The 16,659-nt window shown below is 33.2% G+C and overlaps 1 protein-coding gene and 1 long non-coding RNA gene across 38 annotated transcripts in view; one reads left to right on the forward strand and one right to left on the reverse strand.

The window, feature by feature from the left end:
- LOC105054711 (uncharacterized) overlaps positions 1 to 16,659 on the forward strand; it is a 28,437-nt gene that overhangs the window by 6,026 nt on the left and 5,752 nt on the right. For 17 of the 37 annotated variants that reach the window (XR_002165851.2, XR_012135718.1, XR_012135711.1 and 14 more), the window contains 3 exons: positions 1,453 to 1,581; positions 3,649 to 3,737; positions 7,597 to 7,650. This is a non-coding gene — a long non-coding RNA (uncharacterized lncRNA). Of the gene's footprint in view, positions 1 to 774; positions 914 to 1,374; positions 1,582 to 3,576; positions 3,738 to 7,596; positions 7,651 to 7,920; positions 8,056 to 16,659 lie in introns of those variants that run through there. The other 20 variants (XR_012135729.1, XR_012135705.1, XR_012135721.1 and 17 more) reach the window with 4 other exon arrangements.
- LOC105054712 (ABC transporter G family member 45) overlaps positions 1 to 16,659 on the reverse strand; it is a 33,388-nt gene that overhangs the window by 5,977 nt on the left and 10,752 nt on the right. The window contains exons 4-20 of the mRNA XM_010936280.3: positions 15,967 to 16,051; positions 15,667 to 15,826; positions 14,754 to 14,833; positions 14,605 to 14,655; positions 11,996 to 12,086; positions 6,165 to 6,466; positions 4,097 to 4,695; positions 3,803 to 3,963; positions 3,594 to 3,697; positions 3,134 to 3,299; positions 2,853 to 3,025; positions 2,416 to 2,748; positions 2,018 to 2,308; positions 1,209 to 1,292; positions 995 to 1,128; positions 674 to 901; positions 418 to 589 (exon numbers count right to left, since the gene is read on the reverse strand). Of these exons, the coding sequence (XP_010934582.1) occupies positions 418 to 589; positions 674 to 901; positions 995 to 1,128; positions 1,209 to 1,292; positions 2,018 to 2,308; positions 2,416 to 2,748; positions 2,853 to 3,025; positions 3,134 to 3,299; positions 3,594 to 3,697; positions 3,803 to 3,963; positions 4,097 to 4,695; positions 6,165 to 6,466; positions 11,996 to 12,086; positions 14,605 to 14,655; positions 14,754 to 14,833; positions 15,667 to 15,826; positions 15,967 to 16,051 (3,214 nt within the window). The remainder of the gene's footprint in view (positions 1 to 417; positions 590 to 673; positions 902 to 994; positions 1,129 to 1,208; positions 1,293 to 2,017; positions 2,309 to 2,415; positions 2,749 to 2,852; positions 3,026 to 3,133; positions 3,300 to 3,593; positions 3,698 to 3,802; positions 3,964 to 4,096; positions 4,696 to 6,164; positions 6,467 to 11,995; positions 12,087 to 14,604; positions 14,656 to 14,753; positions 14,834 to 15,666; positions 15,827 to 15,966; positions 16,052 to 16,659) is intronic.

Genomic DNA, 16,659 nt, shown 5'->3' on the forward strand with positions numbered 1-16,659 from the left:
TATGATACTGGTGCAAGGGGTGTCTTGGTACCACTGTCTTCTGATAGGATCTATTATGGTTGATGTATGCAGTACCTAAATTGTTCCAGCAGATGAAACTAGCTAATGTACATGAAAACATTTTCTACATCTTATGAAATAAAATAAAAATGGGATCAAGATGCTGCCATTTCTTTTTGAATTAAATTTACAACTAAAAGAGTGCTTGAATGTTGACATGCTTCCCAGAAAGGTACTTCGTTCACTAAAAACTACCAAAATGGAGTCTGAAGCAAGAAAAACAAGGGTCAGCTGGCCTCTATATGCTTTGGCTTCTCAGGGAAAATTGAAAAACTTTTATCCAGAATGACTCATCAAGGTCAAACTTTAAGTAGAATTATTTACTTCAGTATAAAACAAATGTGGATAGTAGATTACCTGAGCAATAGCATAGGGCATGGAAGAGTACATCCCAGCTGATCTTTCTCGATAGAATACAGTTCTCTCCATCCCCACAACGGGCTGCACTATGCTGGCATTTACGAAGCCTAGAAACAGTGCTGATGCATACATGACTCCTAGTATGTTGAATATATCTTGTTCGTTGGTACTGTTTTTCAGTGAAAAGAACCAAGTTAAGATCTTTGAAATCAAGAAGCAGGGACTAGAGACTTCATTTTATTTTTGAGCTCACATTTTGGAACCAATTTGCCAGAAGACTATGCCGAACAGAAGTGAAGTTGCAATTGTAGTTACAAAACGAACAACATTGTGTTCTGGATTTTTCCAGTATGATCTATGCTGTTTCCACAAGCATGCCATGCACTGAGATTTAAAACTTTGCCAATATCCAGATGGAAAGTTCAGCTCCTGTGAGTTTGGCGTTGGTTTACTCAGCTTATCAACTAGTTCCACGTTTTCTCTGTGACATAAAGTATCCAATCAAATAATCAATGATGATCTTGTTTTCTTTATCTTTAGTCTTCACTGTTATTTTTACCTTTTATTAGCTTACCTGTATAGAGAAGAGTTGTGGAAGATCTCTGCATAGTCGATGCAAACAGTATATTCCATGGCAGGAGAAGTAATGTCTAACATCCATGCTGCTGGGTTTTGGCCATTTTTGATTTTAGGAACTCCTGGGATAGACTGCACAGAAAAGGCTTAAAGTCACCTGTCCATCCTCTCTCCATTTATAAAGTAAAGAGATGCAACTGAAACGGTCTTACCTCAAAATATTGAATCATATTACAAGATAGAGGGCCTAGAGAACCATTGTAAATGAGCTGCCCTCCTCTTTTCATTAGTAGTAACTGCAAAGAGTAGTCAATAGGAACGCCAATAATTAATATTAGAGCATTTCTTGTAGTATTGATGACCTTATCTTATTTTTAGACTACACAGGCATGATAAAATATCAGTCTTGGCTCTGGAAGCTTTGAGAAGTTTTAATGTTATTCTTCATGATGCAAGATTTGCAATCGTAATTTGGACCACATACTGGTGAGCAACTGGTACACCCTGTACGGAGTGTTGGTATGGTACATACCTCGGTGACACTAGATATGGGGGCATACTGAGTCACAGTATCCTATTAGTCTGGTATGATACATCCTTTTATAGATGGTACAGTCCAAGATTGCAATCCTTTCTATGATGTTAAAATTCAGCATTTTCTTTATGCAATATTGTGATATTTTCTTCCCTTATTGGAACCCAAGTCTGAGATTCTTTTTGTTTCTAGTAGTCTCCTGTCAATGTAAAATCAGTCCATGTGTAGACATTGAAAAGTCCAAGTATACTACAATAGATAGGACTCATTTCATTAGCTTGGATCTTAAGAGGAGATTTTGTACAACCATGTCAGTTGGTTCTTGTCTAAGCATATATATTCTCCTCTTGCTTGATGTTAACTTCATGTTTTACCTAAGAAGAATTAGTAATTCTGTTTATTATTTTTATAGCTCTTACTGCATCATGTTATTTCTTATCTTCCTCTTATGATTATTAGTATGTAAAGCATCAAACTAGTACCTACCTCGTCAAAAGATTCAAAAATCTCGATGCTTGGCTGATGGATTGTGCAAACAACGGTGCGCCCAGTGTCCACTGTCTTTCTTACTGCCCTCATGACAATTGCTGCAGCACGAGCATCCAAACCAGATGTAGGTTCATCCATGAATATGATGGATGGACTAGAAACTAACTCTACTGCTATTGTGAGCCTTTTTCGTTGTTCAGCTGACAGACCATAAATTCCCGGAAGACCCACCATTGCATTCTTCAGTGGTGTTAGCTCAACCAAGTGCATGACTTCTTCTATAAACATCTAAAGTTTGGGATAGATCTCGGGGTTAGATTTACTTTGATTACAATAGACAAGCATTCCTATAAACAACGAAAAGAAGGGAACAAAATATGTTTTGAGGAACATACATTTCTTTCATGTGCTTCAACATAGGAAGGCAGACGAAGCCATGCAGAGTATTGTAGCGATTCATATACAGTTACGAACGGAGAGTGGATATCCATCTGTTCACAGTATCCTGAAATCCTAGCAAATGTCTCTTGCTTTTTCAGATATCCAGATATTTTTATATTGCCTTCAATGAATCCACCAGTCTTCCTTCCTGCCAAAACATCTAGCAATGTGGTTTTTCCTGCACCAGTTATTCCCATTAATGCAGTTAGAACTCCCGGCCTGAATGCACCACTGACATCCCGTAAAAGCTGAAGCCTCTTCTTATTTACTCCATGCTTCTTCATCTCCTGATCACAGTAATAAAGAATGTTCAGTAAGGAAAAAAAACTGTGATCAGTATTGGATTCAACGAGTACTTGGTGTGAGTTGGTGGTGAAGTAAGAGGATTTACTTTAGGCATGTCTACGTAATAATTGATATGGTCAAATACAAGGGTCAGAGGCTGAAATGGCAAAATCATTCCATGCCTTGGAGCTGTCCCATTTATTTTTTGTTCATCAGCTGTTTTGTTCTGTTTTATGCCTTCAGCTTTAGCACCAATGATGACTTGATGCTTATGTGGAGCTGCAAAAAGTTAATGATTGCAATCAGAAATCCTCAAATCTATTTAGCTTTATTCTTTTGTGATATGTTAAAGCATGTAAAACACATGGCGAAGCAAAGAATACATACGGTTGAGAAACTCTAAAGCAAAGATACTGAGAATGTTGAAGAAAAGAGAGAAGCTGAGCAAAACTGCTACACATATCCAGAACCAATGCCATTCTGTGGGCATCCCTCTCAATTTGAGGACAGCCTTTCCAACAGTGTCAGCATCAATGTACTCATAATGTATTTTCTGTCAAAAGAAAAGATCATTGTTTGCCAAAAACAAGAGAATACCATTAGAACTTTTGTCATATGTTCTAATAATTTAATTTTGAATGCTATTAAACTCTTTTTTAAGGGTAAGCAAAGATCATTATTGATTCTCAATTGCATCCTTGTTTTGAACTAACTTTTCAAAATAACAAGAGTCTGACAAGACTTTATTTGTATCTCTTTGGAATGTGATCTATTATTATTCCATGCTAGGAAGATGCACATCTAACTTTCCAGAACTTTTTGTGTGCCAGGGTAAATTAGATCTTACCGTGCTCCATCTTTTATCAAGAAATTCATTGAGTGCTACTGCATTCTGTCCATAGGTCAAGGGAGAGGCCCAGTATCCCCAAAGCAGCCATGGTTGGATATTGTCTGAATGAAGAGACAAAATTAGTCGGGATGGAAATGATATGTAAGTTATCAAACCATATTCTTGGATATGATTTGCTTCAAATATGCAAAGAATAAACAATTAACCTTTTGATACAACAAACCCTCCGAGTATATATACTGCAATAAGAGTTGCAGATCCTAGGGTGTTTGCCATTACTTGTGTTCTTCCCAATACAGCAATAAAACGGAAGAGGCTCATTGACATCTGATGCACACAGAAAAGTGATAGAAACTGCTGAAAAAACCTACAAGAGCCAAGGAAAGAACATTGCAAACATGCTTGTTTTAGTATTCTATTTCATTACTATTTTAATTGGAGAGGTAAAAAAATTTCATTACTATTTTAATTGGAGAGGTAAAAAAAAAAAAGACTCGTACCTAACTGCTGAAGGTGCAAAGCCAATAACAAAGTATGTTAAGCCGGTCCATATGCCTGTCTCTACCAGTGACATTGGGAGACTAAGGATGAAAATTGAAAGAAGGATAGCCCACCCAGGCAATTGTAACAATTCTCTCTGCTTGTAGAAAATGGGAAGTCTCCTTATTGTCATTGCCAGCTCAGTCATGCCATTGAACTTCACTATTACCACACCAATGAAGACAGCTCCAAGAAACTTGTTCCCATCCATGATTGAATTGTGATTCATTTCTGTTCGGAGGAAAAGTGTCATGATCACAATTGCCAACAGTGTTATCTGTATGATCTTGAATAAGTGCACTGGGAAATTCCTCTTTAAGAGTAAAAGTTCCCTTGAGAAGCATGCCTTGAAAACCTCCCACTTTGAGATTTTATGGCTGTCGTTAATTTTAGTTGATGAATTGCTCTTGGCAAAATCACTTGGTTTGGAGAGCTCCTTCTCTAGAAGTTGACCCAGATGAGAAGAATGAAAAGATTCTACAAATTTGCCAACTGAAAGGTATCGGTATTCCCTTTGATTACCAGCCCAATATTGTCCTTGATCCATTCTTGAAGTGACCTGTCCATAATTTAGCAGCAAATGTTAAAAATGGTTTCAGATGTTAGCAGATGAGTATTTGATAAAATCAGTCAGTGCAAACCCATTTTCAGATGATAATTAAACAAATAAGCTGATCACGGTTTAACCACAATTTCTTTTTTTGAGGAAGTTTGCACTTTATTAGAAGTTTTGGGTTTTCTTGCGGACAGTTACTGGAAGTCCTTAAAGAATGTCAAATAGCTTTCTAAAATTTTTGCCTTTTCAGTAAAGAATTTACTGGCAGTTACTGAAAGTTAAGGAAAAGTAACCTTATGTAACAAGTTGGAATGATCCAAGAGATTCATAGGAATTTGAATAAGATACCCAAACAGTTGATAGGGAGAAGGTAATTGGTACCTTCTTGTGAGGAAAGTTAAAGATGAACAAGGACAAAAATGAAAAACAAGTGTGCAACAACGTATTGAAGCATGAACCCCTTGGGAAGTTGACAAAAGAGGGGGACTCACAGAGTGGTGTCGAAAGATGGTTCATGTTCATGTTTCTGAAAGGATGAAGCTACCATTAGGTGTTGTACAATAACGAAATATGTTGCAATGTTGAATCTTCATCGTCTATGCTTTGGAGCTTCATAATTTAGCTAAGGTTGGTCATTAGACAGGTTTACCATGTTAAGGTAGAAAATTGAGGGAAAAATGTTGCATGATGTTTAACTGAATAAAACTCTAACAGGCATGGGGTTTTTGATGGACTGTTTGCATCAAAGTGTTTGGTTTAGGGAGCAAGTTCAACTGGTAGATTTCTAGTTGAATGTTTTTGAGCTTTAGTGTCATTATCAGTAGAATTCTATAGCCCAAAGAGGGAGAACAAAGTATAGTAGAGTTATTAACAGTTGATTGGAAATGTCATTTTACTACTTAAACAGTTATATGAAAGGATATGTCTAACAAATATTGCCATATAAGCACTTGCGGATCTGTTTCTGCGTCTTATTGGATATTTAGCTGCTGACACTTTTTGGTCCATTTAATTAATGGATATGGGTCTTCACTGCATACCATCCTATCAGATTAAATACGGAATAGATCTGCATCTGACTAATCCTTAGTTAACCTAACAGCATATTATGACGTTTACTTTTCTATAAAGAACATTGTGTTGTTGTTCCTGACTGAAGTTAGACTGTTGCAGCATGATGACATTAGTTAAAATTTGAACTTAATTGTATTTGATCTTACTTTTAATTTTTGTTTCAGTAGATTTTTAAAGAAAATAATTTACATAAATAAATTTTCATTTACAGTACATCTGGCCATCTTGATGAATTATTTTTCACCAGCTATTTCAATGAAGAACAAATTCTTAGTTAACAAAAGCATTTAAGATTGATAGAGTGGAACTCAAGCTTTGAACAATATAATGTAGAAATACTGTTATAAAATGTCAAAAATCATAGTTAAAGAGTAATAAACTAGTTCATAAACAGGTACCTCTTGAAGAAAGTCTGCTATATTCTTCCTTTCTGGGCATTTAAAACCCATTAACTCAAAAAATTCAAGAACATTCTCCCGAGGCCCTTGATAAGCAATTTGTCCCTCACATAAAAGGATGATATCGTCAAATAATTCAAATGTCTCAGGTGGCGGTTGAAGCAAGGAAATGACTATGGTAAGATCCATTAAATGTGCCATTTGCCTGAGAAACTTGATAATCTCAAAGGTGGTTGAGCTATCTAATCCAGTCGATATGTCATCCATAAAGAAGCTTCTTGCAAGGCCAACTAGCATCTCTCCTGTAACATAAAAACCTTATATATGCATTCTTCATTATATAAAAGAATAGATAGAAGGTAGACTAATGATTTTCATGTAACCTTATTGTTGTTTCCTAAATTGGATTGATATATTTTCTTGCTAGTAAAAAATATATTGGCCTACATTTTTTGTACATAATACCATTTCATTTTCTTTGTCTAATTACAAATATGATCTAAGATATTTAAGCCTATAATACTATGGTTTGCTATTTTACTATTATCACTAAAGGAATATAGGTATTGATATGTTGTAATTTTATTAGAAAGAAAATAAGCAAGAAGAACGTAATGAGCTAAGGCACTGTTGGGTAGCAGGCTTTAGTGCACTTCAAACCATGAGATATGTGAGAGCTTAAGAAACACAGAAAGGAGAATATTGACTGCTGTGTTTTATCTAATCTTATCTCAAAAAGACATACAATACAATTATCAGATGTGAAGGAATTTAGAGTGGCGAGATTTTCTGGAAATGAGTTAAATTATGAAGGATAAAAGCTTTAGAAATGGGTTTGCTGACATCTATCTTTGTTCATTTATGTAAATGCTAGTTCTGCAGATTATCTTTTTTTACACTTATATAATGTGTAAGTTGTGTACGAATAAACCATAAATCTTCTTTTTTTTTTTCATAGTAATAATTTTTTGTTGATGTCCAGTAATGCCAAAGCTGTAAATTGGACAAAATTTTCTCTTGGCTATATTTTTTCTCCTTTTCTCACTATTTTTGTAAAGTAATATCTAACAAAGAACTCACTCTTGTTGGCTTTTAATCATCAAGCACTATGAACAATATTACATACCCATCATTTAGGATTTTTGCTGAACGATTCATTTTTGATGCAGCAGTCCTATGAACTTTTGGCTTGGAATCCATTTAGACCATGGACCATATCTATTCTTCATCCATGAATGGTTATATTTATGTTTGCCTAGTTGATTATGCTAATTGATTAAGAATTTGCTTATATAATGTTGTTGTATTGTTGCCACAAAAGCATAGGGCACCAGAGTTCATCAATGCATCTAATATGTCTTCTATGATAATCGCTAATGTGAAAACTCGTGTTAACTTTGTATTCTAATATTTTCTCTTATATGTTGAGCAGATGATAAGACAACCTCATAAAGAAAGAGAGGAGCATCAAGCACTTTAGAGTAAGGTTGTAACTCGAAACCTTTCACATGCTTTTGGATATTGGTGCTTCATATGAAAATCAGACATGCATGACATCTTGTAGCTCATTATTTAATTTTCTATTGCACATCATCTGAAAAGGAAGTTGTAAGAGTCTTTTACATAAATATGCTTTTTTGGAGCATTATGAGGTAGTGATCAATTGGAACGTTCTACTTTAACGGGTAAATAGGTAAGAAGGATACACATTTGTTCATTTCATGTTCCTCAATTGACGTGGTCAAATAAAATGAAGGTACAATGGGAGAAGAATGAAGATGAATTTGTTACGTGATTAAACTTAAGGATTGCAGTGGTGTTGATGTTCGGTCAGAAATATAGATCCCATACATAAAGCTGTTGTCAACTGCAAGGATTGTTTCACAATAAAGTAGGTTTGGGCTGGATTTCCATCTTCTATAGTAAATACAAAGTATTACATATATTTTCTTTCTGTTTTAGGAAGAAATTTAAATTTTTTTTTTATTGAGCTACTTGGTATAAGAATAAATTCATTGCAATTTGAGATAAACTTGTCAAAGTAATCATTGCCAGCATTAAGGTATGCTATACCATACCGAACCAAATGGTATGGGGCATACCGTACCATACCGGTTTGATATTGGTACATAGAAAGGGGGGGTGTAATGACACTCGATGCACCAAACTGGCCCTACACCGACATAGTAATAGGGTGGCACTGGTATGGGGCCTAGTATCAAGATGACGTACCTTGATTAGCATCAATGACTTGTCCTTTGATTATTTTCTTTTCAGTCCAAAATAAAGATCTTGAACATAAGGTTGTTGTTAACTACAAGGATTATTTCACAATAAAGTAGATCTACTCTTGATTTCCATCTTTTGTAGTAAATACAAGTATTACATATATTTTCTTTCCTGTTTTAGGGAGAACTTTAGTTTTTTTTTTATTGAGCTAAGTGCATAAGAAGAAATTCTTTGCAATTCAAGGTAAACTTGTCAAAGCAATCATTGTTAGCATCAATTACCTGTCCTTTGATTATTTCCTTTTCATCCAAGTTTGTGTAAAGATTTATGTGCTCAACACTTGTGGGCATCTAAGATTTCTTTTTTCCTTTGAAACCTATGTAAAGGTAGTTATATCATATATGGAACATTTTTCACATGTAAGCTGCTGGAGATTACATGAGGCAAATGAGGATAACTTTTATAACTTAAAGAATATAGACTATGGATACATTTGGAGAAGATGGTTGTCATACCTACATGGAGGTCTGGTTTAGTAGCTAATGTTGCTAGGATTAGGGTCAACTTGCATATCATAGAGCAGGTTGGACTGCATTGGATCAGATCCTATGATTCTTTGCTATATTTTTTGAAAGATAAAAACAATAAAATCAGAAATGAATTGATTGAAAAAGCAAATGAATGAATTATAATAGACAATTATATGTAACATAAAAAATGAAGTTTCCACCACCATGTTTCCATATATATAGTTTATCCGAGGGGCAGAGCTAGGATTATTCTCATGCGGGTCACAGAAAATGCAGTAGCCATGATAATAAAAGCTTTCAGAATTTTCATTATTGGTGATTATTAAAATTCTTCACACACTAAAAAATTCTTTCTAAAGTCATGGACATTTTGCTATATAGGCAGCATAATCACAATAATATGAAAGGAGTCTAGAAAATGATATTATAGATGTCTATGTTTGTGAATTTAATAAATAAAGACCTTGGACATTTAAGAAAGGAATCATTTCATTGTTCCATTGTGCAACAAAATATGTAGTAATACAAAAACCTAAGATACGGTACAATAAAGGAGAAGATAAATCCACATTTCAGGGCAACATAATATGGTAGGATAGCACACATGGTAGTTGAAAAAAAATATTATGGAAAGATGATACTATGAAGAAAAAGAAACTACATACTTTTATTGAGGGACGTGGCCATCTTAGAGAAATTCCAACATGGAGAGGGACTATAGGAAATGGTGAGAAATGTGAGAGAATTCTTGCCAAATTATGGAAAGAAAGAAAGAGAGAGCTTAGGAAAGCATTGTGAAAGGGAAGAGGATGTCTGGACTCTGGATAGAAGTTTTGGGGGTCTATTTGCCAGAGTGGATGTTGGTCACTGCTACATTTTCTTTTCATTATTTTATGAACAAGTAAGCAGAACATATGGACTGGGAGGGATAGAGATAGAGAGAGAGGTGGGGGGCCACAAGCTTTAGGTGGAGAGTGGCTGGAAAGATAAAATTCAAACAGACAGCTGAGCGGGAGTGGACAAAAGAACTAATATTCCTTCCCTCCCACCAGTTTTTTTTGTTGCAGGAGAGGAGAGGGTGTTAATTGCATTTAATCTTAGTCAGGGCCAAGCCTATTAGGAACCATTGTGAATTCTTTACTACCAAAAACTCTATGCGGATTTCCAAGTCTCTTCCAAGTCTCTCTCTATCTCTTCTCTTGGTTTTTTGGGGAGAGCTGTGGCCCTTTGCTAAATATATGCATATACTGTGATACAGGTAATTATGATAACCTTTCCTAATTTCAAAAAAAGAGAAGGAAATATGATGGCTCAGGCCCAAAGAACAAATAAAAATAACTAATGATGTTTCTATCATCATTATCAGACTTTATGTAATTTTGTTTCCTTTCCTTTTCCTTCTAAAAGAAAAAAATAGCTCTCTTTTTTCTATAGTTAACCTATGGCATCATAGATGAGAGTTTTTACACTTCCCCAGGCAAAGTAAACCATAATTTTTTAGACTCAATAGACCATGATTCATCACTCCAAAAATATCAATATATGCGTCTTCTAAAATAGAATGCTGTAAAGATATAAAAATTGTCTTTTAGCTTTTAATTCTAAGATGTTCCAGTTTTCTTTCTTGTTTATCTTAGAACTTAATTGGATTGTTGGTCTTATGATATATAAACAAATGTCATTAAAAATGTCAAGTGAATCATGAACTGGACGTTCAACATTTTTCGATATGTTAATAACATGTTGAACTTAGGTCTTATATTTCATATGGTATTATAGTTCACATGATCCTAAGATTTGTAATATGGATTAGACATTGAATATCATCTGATCGTTATTTAAACATGAGGGTCATCGTTCTTTGGATTGTAAGATTTTGACAACAAAGTAAGCAGCCATTTGAACATGTCCATTTCCTTCCATATGATACTTCCAAGTATTTGAACTAGTTTTCTTTTAATACATCATGACTTTGCCATTATCTAGATAGTGATTAATCATAAGTACTGATAATTAATTTCGTATAATTTAGTTGTACCTATATAAACTTTTAGCATGTAATCTTGAAGTATATTATGCCTTTTTTTTTACTGTTTTTATTATTACTTTCCTACATGAATTTTTAACAACGTTTGTGTAGAAGAAATAACAAATACTGCTAAAAGGTGTGACATATGATCATTATTTAAAAAATGAACCTAGTCTTATGTCATAACAAAATTTCTTCTTTGAAATCTGCTTATGAATTTTGTAATGTTCCTTCAATGACTAACTTTAAATTTGGTATTTTATCTTGAGGACATGCTTTCTTCTTGTGCTTGTAAGTGTGATAATTTAATATGTGCAGAAGCACACTATTTATGTAAGAGAAATGGCATGGTTAAACTAAAATGGCTAAAATAATTGGTGGTATCTTTTTCTCTGTTAACTTTTACCAATTTGATATTCTTGGTTTCCAAATGAACTGGATGTAGTAAGCATTTAGTTTTATTCTAATCTAGTCTATCAAGTCGGACTAACTTGATTTACATGCATACATATGCACACAAATGGAGGGTGAGTCTTTTGATACATACATACATGCATAGAGAGAGGGTGAGAGAGAACCATATTAGTTAAATATTTGTCTTCTATTTGTCAGTAAGATAATTTATAAGTAGGTATAATATTACCTAATTGAATTGAGCATAAACATAACTAAAATGCAAGGGGAGAAGCAAGAACCATGCTAAGATGTTAATATTTCTTCAATTAGAAATGATTTATATGACAAGGATTTCATACTTTCTAAAACTGATCTATTCAAGCCTTGTGCCAAGTTACTTGATACATCCAAGTATCTTAGGAATCACCAGAGTATTAATAACTTTTTTAGTTTTATGTAAATAACAAATTCACACCGCCAATGGCAAGAAACTTCTTATATTGTTCTATGTAATATTGTCGAGAACATGGGTACTTGTTGATTTTTTTAAAAATAGACTCCGAGGAAGAAATATAGTTCCTATCAAAAGAGCAATCTTATTATGCAATTATAATGGGAAAACATAGTAAGATTCATTAGGCACATACCAATGGTCACTCTTTTCTTTTGCCCACCAGAAACCCCTCTTCTCATCTCATCTCCTATTATGGTATCGGCACACTCATATAAGCCAAGCATCTGTAGAGTATAATAGGTTATAAGAACCCCAAAAAGGTTAGATTGACATATTAAAGACAAAACAAATACTACCGATACAATCACTTTGTAATAATTGCATCACAATGTTTATGAGTTGACAAATATTCAATATGCTATCGATTCTTGTTAAGTTGAAATGAAAGTGGTCGTCAGTTTGAATATCTTGTATTTGGAAATATTCATCATTTTCTCAAATGGACTACTTTTAAGCATAATTTCATCTTCTATTTAACTTGTATGTGAACTTTGCCATAGAATCATTGCAAGAGGCCATTAGTTTATGCCAAATTTCTGTAGGAGCTTTTCCTCAAGCTTTTCTTAAAGTCTTGGATTTTTATAAATTTCTACATAAAAGCTTTCCAACAAGCAATGTTTGCAAGACCGACCACCAGATCGGTTTGCTAGTTTAGTTTGGAACTCGGTCTGAACTGAGTTGAACTGCTGGTTCTTTTGGGTATGACTTGGTTCAAGTCGGTTCCGAGCCCCCTGTGACTATAAGAGTGAGGAGCATCTTGATGCCTTTCTCCTCCTTTTTCTGCTGACAACATGAAGAGAAGGGTGGGAAGGTGAGGAAAATTAGGGGAGAAAAGATGTTTTGTGGTTTTGAGCCCAATCCAAGCGGAGATTAGGATAATCCCCTCCCTCATTTTCGTTCTTCTCCTTTTTTTTCTTTTATGCCTAAAATAGGTTGGAAAATGATAAAATAAAGGGGAACATGCTAAAATTTTGTATCTTGGCATGATTTCATGATATATTGAATATCTAAAGGTGATCTATGCACCGAAGAAGAATTCATGTTTTCTGTTGAATATGTAATTTTTTAATTACAATTTTTTTTTTGTTAAAAAATAACATCTTAAATTGAATAGGTAGCTTCTATAGGTTTGTGCATCTTATGTGTTGTCCTTTTTGGCAGCAATTTGTTTAAATTTGGACATAGTTATGGCCACGTAGATTAAGGTCCAAATTCAAATAAATTTCCAAAATAAGTGGTGATTAAGACGTATCTATAGCTGAAAGTATATATGTAGTACCCCAGTAGGGTTCTACATTAATCCAAATTAAAATTAATCTTATAAATATTTTATAATTAAATATTTTTAATTAAATCAAAATATTTAGCAAAATCAAAATATTAAAAACTGTTATTCGGTATAGATAATTTAGAAGTAATTTTTGAGGTAATCCCACCATTTTTTGCATTACAAATAAATTATCTAATTTTTAGATGCTTAATAACTAAAAAATTATTAATTCAACTAAAAATCATGAAAAATATGGCATGTATTTGTAATTGGGACATATTTTCTAGGGCATGCATATTTTTTGTATTATTTTATAAATTATCACCTGTATTAAGTGAAATTAAATTATAACGTCACTTATATGTCTAAAAATATGATCCTTTTTTAAAAGATGTAGATCCACTTTATGAAATTCATGCTAATGAATGAGGTGGTTTATAATGTATGATCATCAAGCAACCATAAGGTCTCCAAGACCAATATAAAATAAAAAATAACATTAAAACAATCTTAATTCACATTACCAAGATCCCTAGGCCTCAAAATAATCATAACAACTAAAAAATTGAAAAACAGAAAACAGTGAACTAGGACTATGCTATGTAGAAGCTACCTACTATCAAGGGACATGGTACTATATTGTACCGATCCTATACCAAGGTGGTACAGTACCTAGTTCCAAGATTGCTAACCCTGTCCACAAGCTTAGCTTGGAGTTTTGGACTTTAGCAACCTTGACTTTAAATCATAGAGTTCATTTGAAAAAAAACACTCCCGTACGAATACCCATCAGTCTAACATGAATGTAAGATTGATTCTAATCTAGTGATATCAGGGCAACTTTATGCATCTTTGAAATATTTTTGCTCGATCATCAGCAGAGTATAAAACCTTCTTTATGAAGCTGCTTCATGTGTCACTAATGATTGTCCTTACAACAATTTCTAACCAAGCATCTGAACCTCTGTTCAAGAACTTTTATCAATAGAAAGTATGCATTCCAGTGTTTTTTTCGAAGAAGTGCCCAATATGTTTTCTTGTTATTACCTTTACATTGTTCATCATTAAATTCATGCTAGTATTTCCTATGGCTAATATAGTTTTCAAGCATCTTCTAAGGTTGGGTAATATTAGGCCACAATCTATCAAGATATGGTGCTTCAAAAACTTAATTATCATGATGATAAAATAGTTGTCAATTGTTGTTTTGATGATACTAAATTGATTACTGCCAAATTAGTGATGTTAGAAGAATCATTTGTAATTTTTTTTCATTATTTACCATGAAAGAATCTAGAATCATGTTATATATTATATAATGCAAGTCGTGCTCCTTTCAAGCTATGCATTCATATGGATTTAAATGCAATATGTTTGCACTAAATAAATTAAAAGTTTTTTACTCCATAAATTTCTTATTTTATGAAGTAGTTAAAAAAAGGTTTGAAATGTTAAATTAAAAAAATTAGTACCTTGATGATATAATTTGTTGTAGGGTTTTTGCTTTCTCCACAAGTGGTGGCCTGTATAAAGTTGGCATAAAACAAAAGTCAGTATGATAGATGCTATATCTTTATTATGAGGCCTAGCATGGGAAACAAATGATAAACTAAACCATCACCTTTATGATGGCATCTGTCTCCAAATCTAGTTTGTTTTTGATGGTATTATTCTTCCTTTCAAATGCTTCCCCCAACATCTCTAAGATAAACACAACCAGATAATCAATTCAAGTTGCCAAAAGATGCTAGTCAAGTAAATTGATTCTTTTCTTGGTAGCGATATTTAGGTAGCAATAACACATATATTAGTTACTAAAAAATAACACTACTTATTTCTAATAAACATTAGATGAATGCCTAAATAAATCTAGTTGCAATTAAGAACATTTCCTATAAATGCTTTTGAATTATAGGGTTTTCTTTCAATTGTTAAGAAACTTTTTCCACTTAAATTTTTAAATGCATGCATGTAGTATAGGTCAATGTGGTTGTGTTATGTGTATCACAATATGGGTATCTGTATCATTATAGGTGTTCACATACACTTTTGTGCCCATACATTGCGCATATAAATATATAATGTATGTGTATGGAGGAAAAACCAACTCAGTTATTTATTTGTCAAAGGTTTTGATGCCTTTTGGATATATGTCTCATTAATTTCTAAATACTACTGCATTATTGTTTTCTGTTCCCTGCTTCCCCAATACTTTTGTAGTGTCTTATTCAGGCTTTTCTTGAAGCTTCATCTGTCTTATTTGATACATTATATTGAAGTCTATCACACTATATTTTATAATTCTTTTTATTTTTTAAAAATTTTATGTCACTAGGATTATGTGAAGATCTATTTTTTTAGAATTTACTGTGATATACATCTCCATTATTGAAAGATAAATAATTAGAGTATACAATGATTCCATTGTTTCTTTACAACACAATTTGACATGAAAAGACAGTGCTTATGTACCAATGGAAGCACATAGTTTATCTTTAAGTATGATGAAAAGATATAAATTCCGTAATCCTTACCAAATATTTTACTGGTTCCAAACATGCGTCCAGAGAAGTCTAACGTCTCCCTCACAGTCATCTCGGCATGATGGAGGTCATGTTGGCTAACATATGCACAAACACATTGAGGAGTGGAAGGACTAAGTTCTTCACCATTATACGTGACTCTTCCAGTGAACTAGTTGCATATGTATGTTTAAGAAGAGGAAAAGGGAAAAATCAAAATTGGACCAATTAAAGTACTAAAAGATATAAGCATTTCAAAATTAAGATCCATGATAATCATTTAGGAAGCAAAACTGCTGAATTATTACTTACTTTTAGGGTGGGATCCAAATTTCCTGACAAAGCTCTCAATAATGTTGACTTTCCTGATCCTGGTGGCCCAAGAACAAGTGTCATCCTGATAAAAAGACATTTATTTGTCGTAACGTAAAATTGAATTAATGATTTTAGATATGTAAGTTTATATTTATGCAAATCAATTCAAAATTAATATTTCATATCAATAGATAGGAATGAATACATAGCTTCAGTCATAAGTTTATGTTGGCATTCATTTTTGAAACTAAAATAAAAATTTCCTGATATTTGTTTTCTGAGTTATTGTAAAGTTTCATATAACATAATTCAATGTACAGTTGACTAAGATTATCAAATAAGTTATCTTCTTCGATTTAGACTTAACTTTATGGTTTTAAAGCTTCATTAAACTGGCTCTACATCAGTTTAGATATGGCATATCTATAATTTACCTCATCCAATATCACAAGGGTTAATTAGTAATAGAAATTAGTATCATGATATCAGTGATTAATATAAATAAATGACTATATGTAGGATAATGAATATGTGGCATCATTCTGCATCTGTTGCTATTAAAACTAGCATGTGCATATCTATCTAAGCTTGTGAACTAGGACAACTAATAAGTCCAATGCCCATAAAAAATTCTTGTCTTCAATTCACATATTTAATTCAAGACCTTTTCTCCAATATTTTTTTATTTAT

The sequence above is a fragment of the Elaeis guineensis genome, chromosome 12, assembly GCF_000442705.2.
Source record: "Elaeis guineensis isolate ETL-2024a chromosome 12, EG11, whole genome shotgun sequence".
NCBI lineage: Eukaryota > Viridiplantae > Streptophyta > Magnoliopsida > Arecales > Arecaceae > Elaeis > Elaeis guineensis.